The 15806-nt window shown below is 44.2% G+C and overlaps 1 protein-coding gene across 1 annotated transcript in view; it reads right to left on the bottom strand.

Moving 5' to 3' along the window:
- LOC124003086 (cat eye syndrome critical region protein 2 homolog) overlaps positions 1-15806 on the bottom strand; it is a 66300-nt gene that overhangs the window by 21095 nt on the left and 29399 nt on the right. Inside the window, exons 2-7 of the mRNA XM_046311137.1 lie at positions 7706-7800; positions 5979-6162; positions 5592-5719; positions 5109-5189; positions 4897-4952; positions 4427-4587 (exon numbers count right to left, since the gene is read on the bottom strand). Of these exons, the coding sequence (XP_046167093.1) occupies positions 4427-4587; positions 4897-4952; positions 5109-5189; positions 5592-5719; positions 5979-6162; positions 7706-7800 (705 nt within the window). The remainder of the gene's footprint in view (positions 1-4426; positions 4588-4896; positions 4953-5108; positions 5190-5591; positions 5720-5978; positions 6163-7705; positions 7801-15806) is intronic.

Here is a 15806-nt window from a genome sequence, read left to right as displayed (position 1 = left end):
CAGTAACTCAATGCACACACTCCTATTGAATATGCATTCACCTATATTGCGAGTAGGCCGATGCATCTTAAACTTAAACCCAGCTAATTAAGAGATTTACCATTCAAATACAATTATTACCATAATGTTGTTATGTAGTTTGGTAAAAACAAAGTCAAATGTATTGTTTTATTTAAAAATGCATGCATTAATGACTTGTCAAATGTTTTTATTTAACCTTCTGCGTGTAGGGGGCAGTATTTTCGTTTTTGCAAAGAAAAAAAAAAAAAAAAAACTTACCCACTTGAAACGGCCTATTTCTCAGCTCTACGGAAACTAGAATATGCATATAATTGTCGGATTAGGATAGAAAACACTAAAGTCTCCATAACTGTAAAAATACTGTCTGAGTATAACAGAACTGATATTGCAGGAGGAAAATCCAATCAGGAAGTGCCTCTTATTTTGAAACCTCCCTGTTCCTATGCATGCCTATCCTCCATTTAACCTCTTCAGCCTCTAGGGGCAGTATTTCATTTTTGGATAAAAAGACGTGCCCGTTTTAAGAGCAATATTTTGTCACGAAAAAAGATGCTCGACTATGCATGGAATTGATAGCTTTGGAAAGAAAACACTGACGTTTCCAGAACTGCAAAGATTTTCACTGTGAGTGCCCTAGAACAAAAGCTTCAAGCAAAACCAAGATGTTTCTGCAACCAGGAAATGAACAGGATTTCTGAAGCTACGTTTTTCATTATCTCCTTATATGGCTGTGAATGCGACAGGAATGAGCCAACCCTTTCTATCGTTTCCCCAAGGGGTCTGGAGCATTGTGACGTATTTGCAGGCATATCATTGGAAGACTGACCATAATAGACTACATTTGCCAAGTGTCCGCACGGTGTCCTGCGTGGAAATTGGTGCGCAAAACTCAGCTGCTGGTATTTTTCCATGGGATTCTGAGAAAAACCATGCTTCCACGAACGGCATATCAATGAAGAGATATTTGACAAAACACCTTGAGGATTGATTCAAACAACGTTTGCCATGTTACGGTCGATATTACGGAGTTAATTCGGAAAAAAGTTCGACGTTTAGGTCACTGAATTTTCAGTTAGTTTCGGTAGCCAAATGCGTAGTAACAAAACGATTTGTCCTACAAAGAATCTTTCAGGAAAAACTGGACATCTGCTATGTAACTGAGAGTCTCCTCATTGAAACATCTGAAGTTCTTCAAAGGTAAATTATTTTATTTGATTCCTTTGCTGGTTTTTGTGAATATGTTGCGTGCTAAATGCTATGCTAAATGCTAAGCTAGCCATCAACACTTACACAAATGACTGATTTTCTATGGTTCAAAAGCATATTTTGAAAATCTGAGATGACCGTGTTGTTGAGAAAAGGCTAAGCTTGAGAGCAGGCATATTTAATTTCATTTGCGATTTTTAGAAATCGTTAACGTTGCGTTATGGTAATGAGCTTGAGGCTGTAGTCATGATACCGGATCCGGGATGGCTCGGCGCAAGAGGTTAAAGGGATATCAACCAGATTCCCTTTTTTTATGGCTTCCCTAAGGTGTCAACAGTCTTTAGACATAGTTTCAGGCTTTTATTTTGAAAAATTAGCGTGAAAGAACACAATGCGTAAGTGGATAGGTGGGGGCTCTCAGAGTGAGTTTTGCGCTACAGAGTAAAGCGGCCATTGCTTCTCCCGGTGTTATTGAAAAACCTACACACCCGGCGATATATTATCGAAAATATATTTTAAAAACAACCCGAGGATCGATTATAAAAACGTTTGACATGTTTGTGGACATTATGGATATTATTTGGAATATACGTCTGCGTTGTCGTGACCACTCTTTCCTATGGATTTCTGAACATAACGCGACAAACCAACGGAGGTATTTTGCGTATAAAAATAATCTTTATGGAACAAAAGGAACATTTGTGTAACTGGGAGTCTCGTGAGTGAAAACATCCGAAGATCAAAGGTAAACAATTAATTTGATTGCTTTTCTGATTCGTGACCTAGCTACTTAATGCTTAGTGTACATAATGTTTTGTTGTGCTATTGATAAACTTAAACGCTTGGATTGCTTTCGCTGTCAAGCATAATTTCAAAATCTGAGACGACAGGTGGAGTAACAAAAGGCTAAGCTGTGTTTTGCAATATTGCACTTGTGATTTCATGAATATGAATATTTTTTTGTAATATTATTTGACTGTGGGGCTATGCTATTCAGCGGTTGCTGACGAAAATGATCCCGCTAATGGGATGGGTAGCGTCAAGAAGTTAATGATATCGACGTAAAATATTGACCTAAAATATCATCCATCGGCTTCCTTGGTATCAGCACAAACAAAAAAATATATATGGGTCCTGCTCTACTGTCTAGCCATGTACAGTGCCTTGCGAAAGTATTCGGCCCCCTTGAACTTTGCGACCTTTTGCCACATTTCAGGCTTCAAAATAAAGACATAAAACTGTATTTTTTTGTGAAGAATCAACAACAAGTGGGACACAATCATGAAGTGGAACGACATTTATTGGATATTTCAAACTTTAACAAATCAAAAACTGAAAATTGGGCGTGCAAAATTATTCAGCCCCTTTACTTTCAGTGCAGCAAACTCTCTCCAGAAGTTCAGTGAGGATCTCTGAATGATCCAATGTTGACCTAAATGACTAATGATGATAAATACAATCCACCTGTGTGTAATCAAGTCTCCGTATAAATGTACCTGCACTGTGATGGTCTCAGAGGTCCGTTAAAAGCGCAGAGAGCATCATGAAGAACAAGGAACACACCAGGCAGGTCCGAGATACTGTTGTGAGGAAGTTTAAAGCCGGATTTGGATACAAAAAGATTTCCCAAGCTTTAAACATTCCAAGGAGTACTGTGCAAGCGATAATATTGAAATGGAAGGAGCATCAGACCACTGCAAATCTACCGAGACCTGGCCATCCCTCTAAACTTTCAGCTCATACAAGGAGAAGACTGATCAGAGATGCAGCCAAGAGGCCCATGATCACTCTGGATGAACTGCAGAGATCTACAGCTGAGGTGGGAGAATCTGTCCATAGAACAACAATCAGTCGTATATTGCACAAATCTGGCCTTTATGGAAGAGTGGCAAGAAGAAAGCCATTTCTTAAAGATATCCATAAAAAGTGTTGTTTAAAGTTTGCCACAAGCCACCTGGGAGACACAAACATGTGGAAGAAGGTGCTCTGGTCAGATGAAACCAAACTTGAACTTTTTGGCAACAATGCAAAACGTTATGTTTGGCGTAAAAGCAACACTGCTCATCACCCTGAACACACCATCCCCACTGTCAAACATGGTGGTGGCAGCATCATGGTTTGGGCCTGCTTTTCTTTAGCAGGGACAGGGAAGATGGTTAAAATTGATGGGAAGATGGATGGAGCCAAATACAGGACCATTCTGGAAGAAAACCTGATGGAGTCTGCAAAAGACCTGAGACTGGGACGGAGATTTGTCTTCCAACAAGACAATGATCCAAAACATAGAGCAAAATCTACAATGGAATGGTTAAAAAATAAACATATCCAGGTGTTAGAATGGACAAGTCAAAGTCCAGACCTGAATCCAATCAAGAATCTGTGGAAAGAACTGAAAACTACTGTTCACAAATGCTCTCCATCCAACCTCACTGAGCTCGAGCTGTTTTGCAAGGAGGAATGGGAAAAAATTTCAGTCTCTCGATGTGCAAAACTGATAGAGACATACCCCAAGCGACTTACAGCTGTAATCGCAGCAAAAGGTGGCGCTACAAAGTATTAACTTAAGGGGGCTGAATAATTTTGCACGCCCAAATCCACTGATTTGTTTTTTTGTTTTTTAAAATATCCAATAAATGTCGTTCCACTTCATGATTGTGTCCCACTTGTTGTTGATTCTTCAAAAAAATACAGTTTTATATCTTTATGTTTGAAGCCTGAAATGTGGCAAAAGGTCGCAAAGTTCAAGGGGGCCGAATACTTTCGCAAGGCACTGTATACTCAAAAGATAAATGAGTATGCAATGTATTAAAAAGGGCAGAGTTTGAACAGTTAAAACAGTGTCAACAATCTCCGAGGCGACTCATTCCGCAGAAGAAAAACCATGCGACAAATGAGCACTCCCAGCCTCGACCGTCACTCCAGCAGAAACTGCACACAGGGCCACAGATGAGAGAGAGACTGGACAGTCCAGCTTTGGGCCCGGGGCTCAGAAGCTAGTGTTCTGGGCAAGCAGAGACCAGTCTGCCTCCACACACCTGCAGCCGCACCATACAGCCTCCATTTCCCAATTCCTCCTGGAGGCAGCCATTTGAGACACTATGCCCTTACAGAGCACATCAGCTGACTGAGTCAGTGTCTGAATGAAGATTGATGGGTTGAGAAGGGGAGGGGGAGGAGACTAAGAAGAGAGCGGACTGACCTTGTGCTCGATCATGCTGCTGATCTCAGGGAGGAAGTTCTGGCTGATGATGCGGTAGAGGTGGCGGTCCTGGGGGGACGTTTTGTCTCTGATGCTCTCGGCCAGACTGGCCCACTGCTCCTCCGTGTCACACATCAAGGACCAGGCACCGCGCTCCCGGTCTGGACAGACGAACAGACAACATTATGGCCAATATACTCCGGACTCTGACATGGCTCATTCTGATATTGCTCATTCTGAGGGGGATGGGATGTGTATGGTCATTGTATTACTAGATATGACTGCACTGTTGAAGCTAGAAAAATAAGCATTTCGCTGCACCTGTGATTACATATAGAAATCTATGTACAAGACCAATAACCTTCCATTTTTTTAATATATATATTTTTTAAACAAGTCTCAATCGTCAGCATCAATATCAGAAGTTGGAGTCGATCTAGATAGAGGTTTCTGATAGCCTTTTTTCTCACCTGTGCCCGAGTGTAGACCTTCCAGTCCATTCTCCTTCACTTCGCTCTCCACCTCACTGAAACAACAACAGGCCAGCCCATTCAGTATTTACCATCCATTCCAAAGCATTGCATGAACAAGGTCTGGGGAGTAAAGGTGGTGAACATCTCTGGAGACGTTTGAGTGTGGAGAGAACGAGACCACTAAGGACAGAGTTTGCCGCTGGTCTCACCTTAGCTGGATCTCCTCCACTTTCTTCTTTGGTGGTCTTCCCCTTTTCCTCTTCTCTGTTGGTTTTATCTCAGGGGCTTCACTACAGGGACAACAGAGTGAAAAACAAATAACCAACAAATTACACACTTTAAATTTCACAGGCCTTTTACCAGGGTAGCTATTACTGGAGTGACCCATATGATTAACCTCTAACAGGCTAGTAGGTACATAGTAATTACTATGTTGGTGCTCAATTTGTCCTTCGTTAGAAAACAGAATTAGCAGTAGGAAGTGCTACTGTTTACATATTACATACCTCATAGCGCATATATACACAGTAACACATAATATAATGCAGACAACCATACACTGAGTATCAGAGAATCGATACAAAAATGACTGGTTATACCAGCATAGCGTTCACATTCTATGACCTCTGAATTACAGGCAAGCAAAACCATCCAACGTCCACAGCCGATGCCCGATGGTGCAACCCACTTACTCGAGCTGCTCCGCTTTCTTCTTGACCGGCTCCTCTTTGTACATGCGGGTACCATAGAAGTACCAGTAGAGGGCACCGCTCCCATCTTGCCCCAGCGGCTCCACGCGCAGGCTGTCCGCATCCAGACCCTGGGATCAAACATTGCATGGATTAATGATGCATATTACAGTTCCACTTAATTCACTATGTCAGGTCAGACAGCATTTTTTTTAACATTTTTAAAGTCAGTCACCATCAACCGCATCTCAATAAAACAAATCACCAAAACTACAGGTACCAAAACATGTTTCCCCAGTTGACCGTTTACCCATGCTAACTCTGAAACAGTCATAATAAAGGGAGTTTAAAACAGGTGCAGGCTTGCGGTACAAGGTGTGTGTGTAGCACCTTGAGCAGGTCGAAGACGTCTGCGGCGTCCAGGCGGTAGTCACACAGCCTGTGCAGCAGCTCCACCTGTGTGCGCGGGGCCAGCTCCTCAAAGGGCCCCTGGCGCAGGGGGTTGGGCTTCCCCTCCTCCAGCTCCCAGCGGTAGTTGATGATGTCGTCCAGATAACTGCTGAACGCCTGGGGACTAAGAGGGGCGGGACAGTGATTAGTCCCATATGCTAGTATGACAATACAGTAGTGAGGAGGGGTGGGCAATAGAAAATCAGAGAGTTCTACTGCAGTATTTGGTTGGTGTGGACTAGTCAAGGGTCCCATACAAAATGTGAGAATTTAGGCCTAGGTTAATTGTTTAACCCATTCATGTCACATACTCATTCATCTCTTCAACTAGAAGTAATTCATTCTCAAACGCCTACTGTGTCAAAAGGTCAAAAGGAACATGTGCTTCGTATTGATACCAATCAACACAACAAAAGAAAAGCTGATTGGGAGATAGGGCGATTGCTGTTATTTTTGTCAAGCTACTACATAGCCCTTTAAAGAGTCCTTGGGATCCGACAATATGGCGCACCACTATTCATTCACTTGCAAATGCTTGTCCTTACAGTGTGCTTTGTAAAGCAAGTGCATATAACCTCTCAATTTCAACAGGATGTCTATTGTGAAAGAGACAGTCAAGAAATAATTCAAGCTGCCATACCGTAGTGGTTCTGAAGAGAAAAGGAGGGGGAAAAGACAGCAATTTCTTTGCACTTGAGTGAGTTTGTTTCATTGTTCTTTTGGATGCTGGTAAATAAATGTTGGTTCCGGGTCAGATCTGTCTGATTAATCTGGAACCCTTCAGTTCCTGCTCAGACGAACAGAAACAAGGGCTCAGGGCAGGGGTGAGTGCCGACGCAACAACAGAAAAGAAAGGAGGAGAAAAACTGGAGAAAAAAAAGTGGCTTATCTTGAAAGAGCAGTTTGCACTTTCACACAGCTGCAGGCCCCCCACTATCCCATCTCTCCCTTTCTCCTCCTCTGCCAACACCCCCACCCCCCTCCCCAGCTCCGCCGGAGCGTTTAACGCGTGCGGATGAAAAGGGCAGCTCTTTGAAAGGCCAGAGCCGAGCCTCCACCCCCGGGATGCCAGCGGCTGTCCTGTCCAATAAGGCAGGTTGTCCTGTTACTGCATGCCTGGGTGTGGAAACTATCAGCCTTAACCTCCCACATCTCTCCCAAGTCACAGGCTGATAGGTGCCTACCCCAGTGGTGCTGATGGATCAAGAGCAGGAGAGGAGGAGGTAGCGGTGGTGGGTGGGGGCCCCTTCAGGGCTGGAACATTTATTTCACTTTCCTTTGCTCTTCCCACTCCCTCTCGCTCACATTTAGTCATCAAGGAACTGCCCCCCCCCCTAGGGAAAAATCCACCTAACCCCAGTTTCCTTTGTGAGAAGCCTCACTCAGTTGCAAAGGCTGATTTCAACACAAGCTGTGCACACTGATGTGCTCACTACTAAACAGGGTTTGTGACTCAAACTTCCCGTGTTTCAGGCCCATACGGCCCCTGGATGTTGTCACCAAGACTGGTCTATTAGAAGGAAGGTAACGAGATGTGCTGCTGTGTGCTGGCGAGCTAAGAAGTTAGGCCTAGTTCGGAGGTCCTCTCTAGAAAGAAAAAGTATGAATATTGAACTATAAATAAAGATTGAATAAAGGATGTGGGAAACCCAGGGGGCACTACTTACGTGATGTCTGTGCGCTGGTAGCATCCTTGCAGCAGTGAGACGAGGAGGTCAGCCAGAAAGTCTGTGTCCTGCTTCTGTAGCGCCTCTTCCAGCTCCTACCACACAGAGAGAGAGACACAGCCAAGAGGTCAACCTTTGAGTTATATGGAGATCCACTTTTTAAAAGGCACACAAAAATCTCAGTTTTAAAGTCGGCATATAACATTTAATGGTTGGTGTTAGTCACAGGTCGGCGAGGTTAAAAAAAAAAGCATTACGATTCCAGAGTGATACGGATGCCCTGGAGTAAAACCATAGGTGGTGATGGGAATTTAGGGCTTCCAAGACACAGTTTGACATTTTCAAAGAAACAGGAGCTCTCGTAGAAAAACTTGTTTGAAGTGTGGATATTGGAACTAGTAACTTATATTGTGAGAGCCATAGGGGACCAGAATATCAGGCAGTATTCTAACGCGTCTAACACTCTTGATCATGACAAACAACCATACAGAACGTGTGTACGAGGTAGGCTGTGCGTAGGGGACCTGTTTGAGTTGCTGCGGGAGGGGGATTAGTTGACATGTTCTCAGGGGAGTCCTTTCTGCCAGCGGTTGGAGCCGAGGTTCAAGTTCAACCCTGACCCTTCTCCTGCCTGGCATTGTGTGGCCGCCGTTTAGGGCTTATGAAGCGGCAGTAACCGGGAGAGCAAACTCTAAAGGCCCTCAAAGAGCCAAGGAGAGACAGCAGCAGGAGACTAATGCCACCGCACAGACCCACGCCCTCCCCTCCGCCGCTGACCAACCAGGCCACAGCACCACACACCATTACAGCATGCTTCTCTCTCCCCGGGATACCCAAAGGCCCTCGGCTACAGAGCAGAGGCGGGGGAGAGACAAGGGAGGCTGAGAGGGCAAAACATGCTAATGAAAAGTGCTCCATCAACCAACTGTCCATTTCACTTAACCCCCCTTCCCTGTTTCCCAAGATGCAAAGCGACCCTTCAGCATTGGCCCTTCCTTTTTAAAAAGGAATCTGCCTGCAGCTGACTGCCCCTCGGTCTCTAGCTAAAGAACTCACTTCCAAATTCTCTGCATAAAACACAATCACCCCTCCACCTCCCCAAAGAAAAAGCATGTTGACAGTCCAGAATAAACTCAAGGGCAAGGAGGCCCATTTCATTGTGCAGCCTGCAGATTGCTGCCCCTCTAGAGAAACGGTGAGTGCCGGGTCACTGGGGGTCAGTCTCCACACCTCCCGGCTGTGGAGAGGCACAGAAGACAGGAGTCAACAGTCAGCAGGATGAAAAATGGAGGGAGGGAGGGGTGGAAAAACAGGATAAGATGATGTATCTGCTTTGGGGTAAAAACTACAGCTACTCAGGACTGGTTGGTGCTGCAACAGAAGCATGCAAGAGGGGTTGCCTGGGCTGATTATCTCCAAGTCCTATTATTCAAAACAGAGTTCATTAAGCTTCTTGAGCACATTTTAATGGCAAAAAAGCTATTGATCAATCTGCTTACAGTGGCAAATTAGAAAGATCCTTTAGAATAAGCTAGCTAATTTCCGATTTATACAAAATTGTTTGACTACAGAGGTAGCAAAACTGTACTTCAATTCTATGATACTCCCCCACTTAACATACTGCTTGACTAGTTGGGCCCAAGCTTGCTGTACAACATTAAAACCTATTCAGTCTGTCTACAAACAGGCTCTCAAAGTGCTTGATAGGAAGCCCAATAGCCATCATCATTGTCACATCCTTAGAAAGCATGAGCTCTTGAGTTGGGAAAATCTTGTGCAATACACCGACGCATGTCTTGTATTCAAGATCCTTAATGGCCTGGCTCCCCCTCCACTCAATATTTTTGTTAAACAGAAAACCCAGACATATGGCAGCAGATCCACAAGGTCTGCCATGAGAGGTGACTGTATAGTTCCCCTAATGAAAAGCAACTTTAGTAAATCTGCATTCTCTGTGAGAGCTTCCCATGTCTGGAATACACTGCCATCAGACACACAACTGCACCACATATCACACTTTCACAAAATGCTTGAAGACATGGCTAAAGGTCAATCAGATTTGTGAACATGGTCCCTAGCTGTGTGTTGCCGCTTTCCATGTTGTCTGTAGCTTGTGAGGTGTGGAAACACTGTTGCTTTTATGAATTTTGTCTTGCTGCTTTTTGTTCTGTTGCTCTGTCTGTATGCTACGTCTTGCTTGTCCTATGTTGCTATTGTCTATATTGTAATTGTTTTTAATAACCTGCCCAGGGATTGCGGTTGAAAATTAGCCAGCTGGCTAAAACCGGCACTTTTACTGAAACGTTGATTAATGTGCACTGTCCCTGTAAAAATAAAAACTCAAACTCAACTCAGAATCTAGAGAATAATTCAATATGAAGAGCCTGGGAGGGGGAAGCTCACAACCCTGGGAGTGCCTGGAACTAGTGGGACAGAATCTACAATAACATGGTTAGCTCCTGGGAGTAGGGCTGTGGGGGTCATTCAATTTTGTCAGCTGGTGATTGTTGGGCAAATATTTGCCCGTCTCAGGGTAAGTGACTGTCAATTAACATAAACACGTTTAGCATCTCCTGGCGTCCACGCATAGCCTACAAGCCACTGACGCAGACCTTTGGATTTAGATGTTTTAAAAATTTAGCTTTTCCATTTAATATAGCCTACACCATCACAATAAATCCTTTAGTTATTTTTGACAGGTCTAAAGAAACATGATATGAAGGAGATGTAGTTTATTTCAGAAGAACAGAATAGCACACAGTTGTCCTTATGTTAGGCCCCGATATGGTTATGCCTTACGGCTGTGGGCTACACTGGTTCATTTAGCAGACAAGATTTGCTTAGTATTTAATGGCATTTTTATTATGAAGAACACAGTTGAACATAGCTGAATAAAATAGAAAGGATATCTTCTCCAAACGGGATAGGTTTAGATCTTTAAAACATTCTAAGGCTGCATGTGGTGACTAAAGATGATCAGAAAAAAGTTGCAGGAAAAGGCATGAGCTCTGATTTGTTTGTTGTGCAGGCTGTACACACGTCATCAGTCTCTCATTCACAATTTGACAAGCACTTGATAATTCTCACCAGACCTTGAATTTCCCGACGGCATTCCCTTGTGTGCCGTAACACCCCCTAAAAAAATCCATGACTTTTGAGGCTAAAGGGGCTGAATATAACAATTATAATTAACTTCTCCCGGCTGCTATGTGCAGAATCACCTCTCACTCACATGGCTCTCAGATATCTAGATTCTTATTAGCCATTGCCCGTCACGTGATCAAGTCCTTCTCACAGGCATCTCAACTAAATAGTAGGCTACAAGTGAAGATCAACATGTTGGGGATGCAATTGCGCATGTCCTTATCAACTTTCAAGGTGCGTATTGAAGATATTAGAACTGTCCACATTTAGCCTACTTTGTTAGCCAACTAGATGAGAAGGCCTAACAAACAGCAAAAGCACTAGCCTGTCAATCTACATCCTCCATAGTGCAAAAGTTGACCTATTCTTGTGTGAGAAATAAATATAGCAGGCCTAGCCTATAGAAAGGTGATGGGATCCTCCTCTTTTTAATAGAGGCCATCAAAAAGGTTCTCAAACAAATGCATAGCCTATAGAAATGTTGTGCAACATGAACTCATGAAGTGTTGATTTGATTTTCTAAAACATTTGCATTTATGTCAGAGTGATTAGAGGGACAAGAGTGCGGAGTACCAGGCAGTTAGCAAGTTTGGTCGGCTACTAATGACCATCAGCAGCATCAGAGCTTGGAGACCTAGTTATTGTGAATAAACGGTCATCTGGAATTTGACTGCAGTCATGACTCGTGAACGCCGGTGCGGCGGTAATACGGTCACTGTAAAAGCCCTAACTGATAGTGGGGCTGTGTGTACGTGTGCAGTTGCAATACACACATGTGCATCAACCACCCAATCAAAAAGGCACTTGTCTAGCCTCAGTGCCATTTCCGTCATAGAACATGGGGCTCTTTCAACAGATACTGTACCTGTGCTATCATAACACTGTGAGCGTATGTGTACATGTGCAATAACAAAAACTTGTGTGTAGCCTTGGGAAAGAGAGAGTGTAAAAGTGTGTGTGTGTGTGTGTGTACAGGCTTGTGAACAAAAGTCTGTGCCCATGTCTCAGGAGACCAGAAAGTGCCAGGGAGAGTGACATTATCTCAGTGTCCTCTTGTCGACAAGAAGGGAGAGACCAGAACCAACAATCCTCCATGATGACCCTTACAGTAAGTTTGTAGGCTCTTCCCCCATTTCAGTATGTAAGGGTTATCATGGAGGACTCTTGATTCTGATCTGGTCTCCCCCTTCCTGTCGACAGGAGGACATTGAGATCCCGTGTCACGCTTCCTGGCACTTCCTGGTCCCCTGACAGCCAGCCCCTGGGCCGGAGAGGGCCCATCAATCAGGGGCAGGCTGCACTTTGATCACACTTCAAACCTGGGGCCGGCTGGGACAGCCGGGGCCCAGTCCAGTGGAGCAGCCCTGGATTAACACCACCCGACTTCACCTTTGAAGTGCCACTCGGCAGCTCAGATGGCAAAGGATTGGAATTAATGTGGTGTGTGCCCAGCATGGCGGAGATCCCTCTGTGGGCTCACCGTAAAAAAATGTTTAAAAAAGCACACACACACACAGGCTTTATTAAGGGCCGTGAGGGACACTCACTGCAGCGCTCATGCAAGGAGCTCACACGGATCCCTGAAATTACAACGTGAGGACACGCCTCGCTCCCCGAAGCGCGCAAGCGCAAATGCCCCGATGATCTGTGCATGGTACAGATATCCATTGTCTAAGACAAAGATATGCCCATCTCCAGCATTGTCCAAATCTCAGAGGGTTGACAGACTTATCACGATGCACTAGACAACAGGCTGGTAAAACACTCCTCAAGTGAGTGTCAAATGCTTGAAGGATGATTGGAGGGTGAGTCAATGCTAAGTCAAAGGTGTGTTACATCCTCTAAAGCCCTCAACCCCCTCAGGCCTGTCAGTGGCTGTGCTGTAGCTTGCTAAACTGAGGGTAGGGTAGTGTAGCTGGCTTGGCTCACTGTCAGAACAGGAGAGTGCAAATGAGAGTGAGGAGTAATGTGAGTGTGCGAGTGTCAGGGTGGAGCTGGACATTTGACAGGAAGCATTTCAAAATTTGACATATAGGCCTAAGCATTGGGTGCGTAACCTTATTACGGCGTCCACCCACGGCATAATTCATCTTAACAGAACATGCCACTTACAGAATTCCGATGCGCATCATGATTTTAGAATAATTGACCAAATGTTCTTGCTCAGCCAACAGCAAAATCACTAGCCTATTTCAATCTAATGTCTCCCATAGAAAAGTTTACCTATTCTACTGGTCAGCTTGTCATTCCGTGTGGAAAATAAAATCGCTTATTCCAAACAAACTCTGGGACAGATCCCAAATGTATACAACCAGTACATCAAAATAACTTTTAAAAAGCATTGAGGCTGATGCAACAGATCAGAACCATAAAAACAGTGGTCACCAACCGGTCGATCACAATCTACCTTCAAGGCATTCCTAGTCAATTACCAAACATTTCTGTAGAAAAGCCCATGGACAAAAGACTCCATTAGAATGTGTGTTGCGCTGTTGGCGGTAGGTGTACTGGACCAGGTAGGCAAATGTTCCCATTGTGAACTATTTCATTTGTCTGAAAAGACTAACCCTGCCTACCCGGAGGACCAGGAGATCGCTGGCCAAATCGGATAGCTCATATCCCAGTGACTAGATTCCATGACCTAGCCACAGCAAAGTTTGATAGTCTACTTGAGATTTCATAACTTTAAAAACCATGACCAGGAGATTGCTGTGTTCAATGAGTCTAAGAGCTGCTGTTTTTAAAAGTGAGTTTTTTTTCTTTTTTTCTGCTGAGCTCTACATCCCTCCGCTGAGACTTAATGCCTGGGAAATGTTTTTTTGAATGGTCAAACTCTTTCTAGAGCACCAACCTTCTGACCTAAAGATCACCGACATCATGATTTGACCTAGTTCCCCCCCGGGTTCCCAATTGTCTTGAAAGCACCATCAGTCCAGTAAAATAAAAAAGCAAATTTAAATTTATGCTCAACTGTGCCTCAACTGCTACACAGAGTGATCCACTTTGTTTCCAAAACTCGAGATTTGAAATATAATATGGTCTGAAGAACAATATTGGCAGGCATATAGTCAATATGCTGTGATAACGTATTAAGCCTTCTGCACAAATAATATCCCTACATAAATGTAAATGTAATTAAAAACAGTTAAGTCATTTAGCAGACGCTCTTATCCAGAGCGACTTACAAATTGGTGCATTCACCTTATGACATCCAGTGGAACAGCCACTTTACAATAGTGCATCTAAATCTTTAAAGGGGGGGGGGTGAGAAGGATTACTTATCCTATCCTAGGTATTCCTTAAAGAGGTGGGGTTTCAGGTGTCTCCGGAAGGTGGTGATTGACTCCGCTGTCCTGGCGTCGTGAGGGAGTTTGTTCCACCATTGGGGGGCCAGAGCAGTGAACAGTTTTGACTGGGCTGAGCGGGAACTGTACTTCCTCAGTGGTAGGGAGGCGAGCAGGCCAGAGGTGGATGAACGCAGTGCCCTTGTTTGGGTGTAGGGCCTGATCAGAGCCTGGAGGTACTGAGGTGCCGTTCCCCTCACAGCTCCGTAGGCAAGCACCATGGTCTTGTAGCGGATGCGAGCTTCAACTGGAAGCCAGTGGAGAGAGCGGAGGAGCGGGGTGACGTGAGAGAACTTGGGAAGGTTGAACACCAGACGGGCTGCGGCGTTCTGGATGAGTTGTAGGGGTTTAATGGCACAGGCAGGGAGCCCAGCCAACAGCGAGTTGCAGTAATCCAGACGGGAGATGACAAGTGCCTGGATTAGGACCTGCGCCGCTTCCTGTGTGAGGCAGGGTCGTACTCTGCGGATGTTGTAGAGCATGAACGGGCCACCGCCTTGATGTTAGTTGAGAACGACTAACACACTTTAAATTTCACAGGCCTAATTAGGTCACTGTTACATTGTCAGGCACGTAAAAAAAGAACATTGAGCAGTAGATGTAGGGTTGCTTTTTGACTGAAAGTGATCTTGACTCAGAAAATGTTGTGACTCTGGCTTCATGTTGCAAAAAAAATTACATCACATTATAGCTGCCCCGCAATGTGCATATGGCAAGCCGCAACGCATGAATGTTCATTCCATAATGCAATTTGCGGGAAAACACAATGCTTGGGCGGATTGTCAAACCGACCTTGTGCCATACCAGGATATTCGGTAGTACCGGCACTGAACATAAGTGGCGCTATTGTAATCCAGCGGTTAGCAATGCTAAAGAGCACATGTAAAATCAAAGAATAACTAAATGCTAATAAGCGCATTGGGAACAAGTATTTTCAGGGTAGACATCCCAGCGCATAAAGTTATACAAGTAACTCAAATGCTACTCTCGGTTTGCTGCGTGCACAAAACAAACAGACAGTAAGCCGATTGATCCAGAGAATTTAGCACATTTTAGACAGTTAACTATTAAGTTAAGATACCTAGCTGGCAAATATTTATCTGTGAATCCCATACTGCAACAACATTGAACAAAAATACAAAACAACAATCTAAAAGATTTTACTGACTTAAAATTCATAAGGAAATCATATATAATATTCATTAGGCCCTAATCTATGGATTTCACATGACTGGGAACACCGATATGCATGTTGGTCACATAACTACAAAATATATATATAAAAAGGTAGGGGCGTGGATCAGAAAACCAGTCAGTATCTGGTGTGACCACCCTTTTCCTCATGCAGCACAACACATCTGTCGCATAAAGTTGATCAGGCTGTTGATTGTGGCCTGTGGAATGTTGTACCAATCCTCTGTGCGAAGTTGCTGGATATTGGTGGGAACTGGAACACTGTCGTACACGTCGATCCAGAGCATCCCAAACAGACTCAATGGGTGACATGTCTGGTGAGTGTGCACGCCATGGAAGAAAGGACATTTTCAGCTTCCAGGAATTGTGTACAGATCCTTGTGACAGTGCCATTCATTATCATGCTGAAACATTATTTA

Source organism: Oncorhynchus gorbuscha, linkage group LG02 (assembly GCF_021184085.1).
Source record: "Oncorhynchus gorbuscha isolate QuinsamMale2020 ecotype Even-year linkage group LG02, OgorEven_v1.0, whole genome shotgun sequence".
In the NCBI taxonomy this organism is placed as follows: domain Eukaryota; kingdom Metazoa; phylum Chordata; class Actinopteri; order Salmoniformes; family Salmonidae; genus Oncorhynchus; species Oncorhynchus gorbuscha.
Note: the sequence above shows the minus strand (reverse complement) of the source record. Positions and strands in the feature narration are given on the sequence as shown.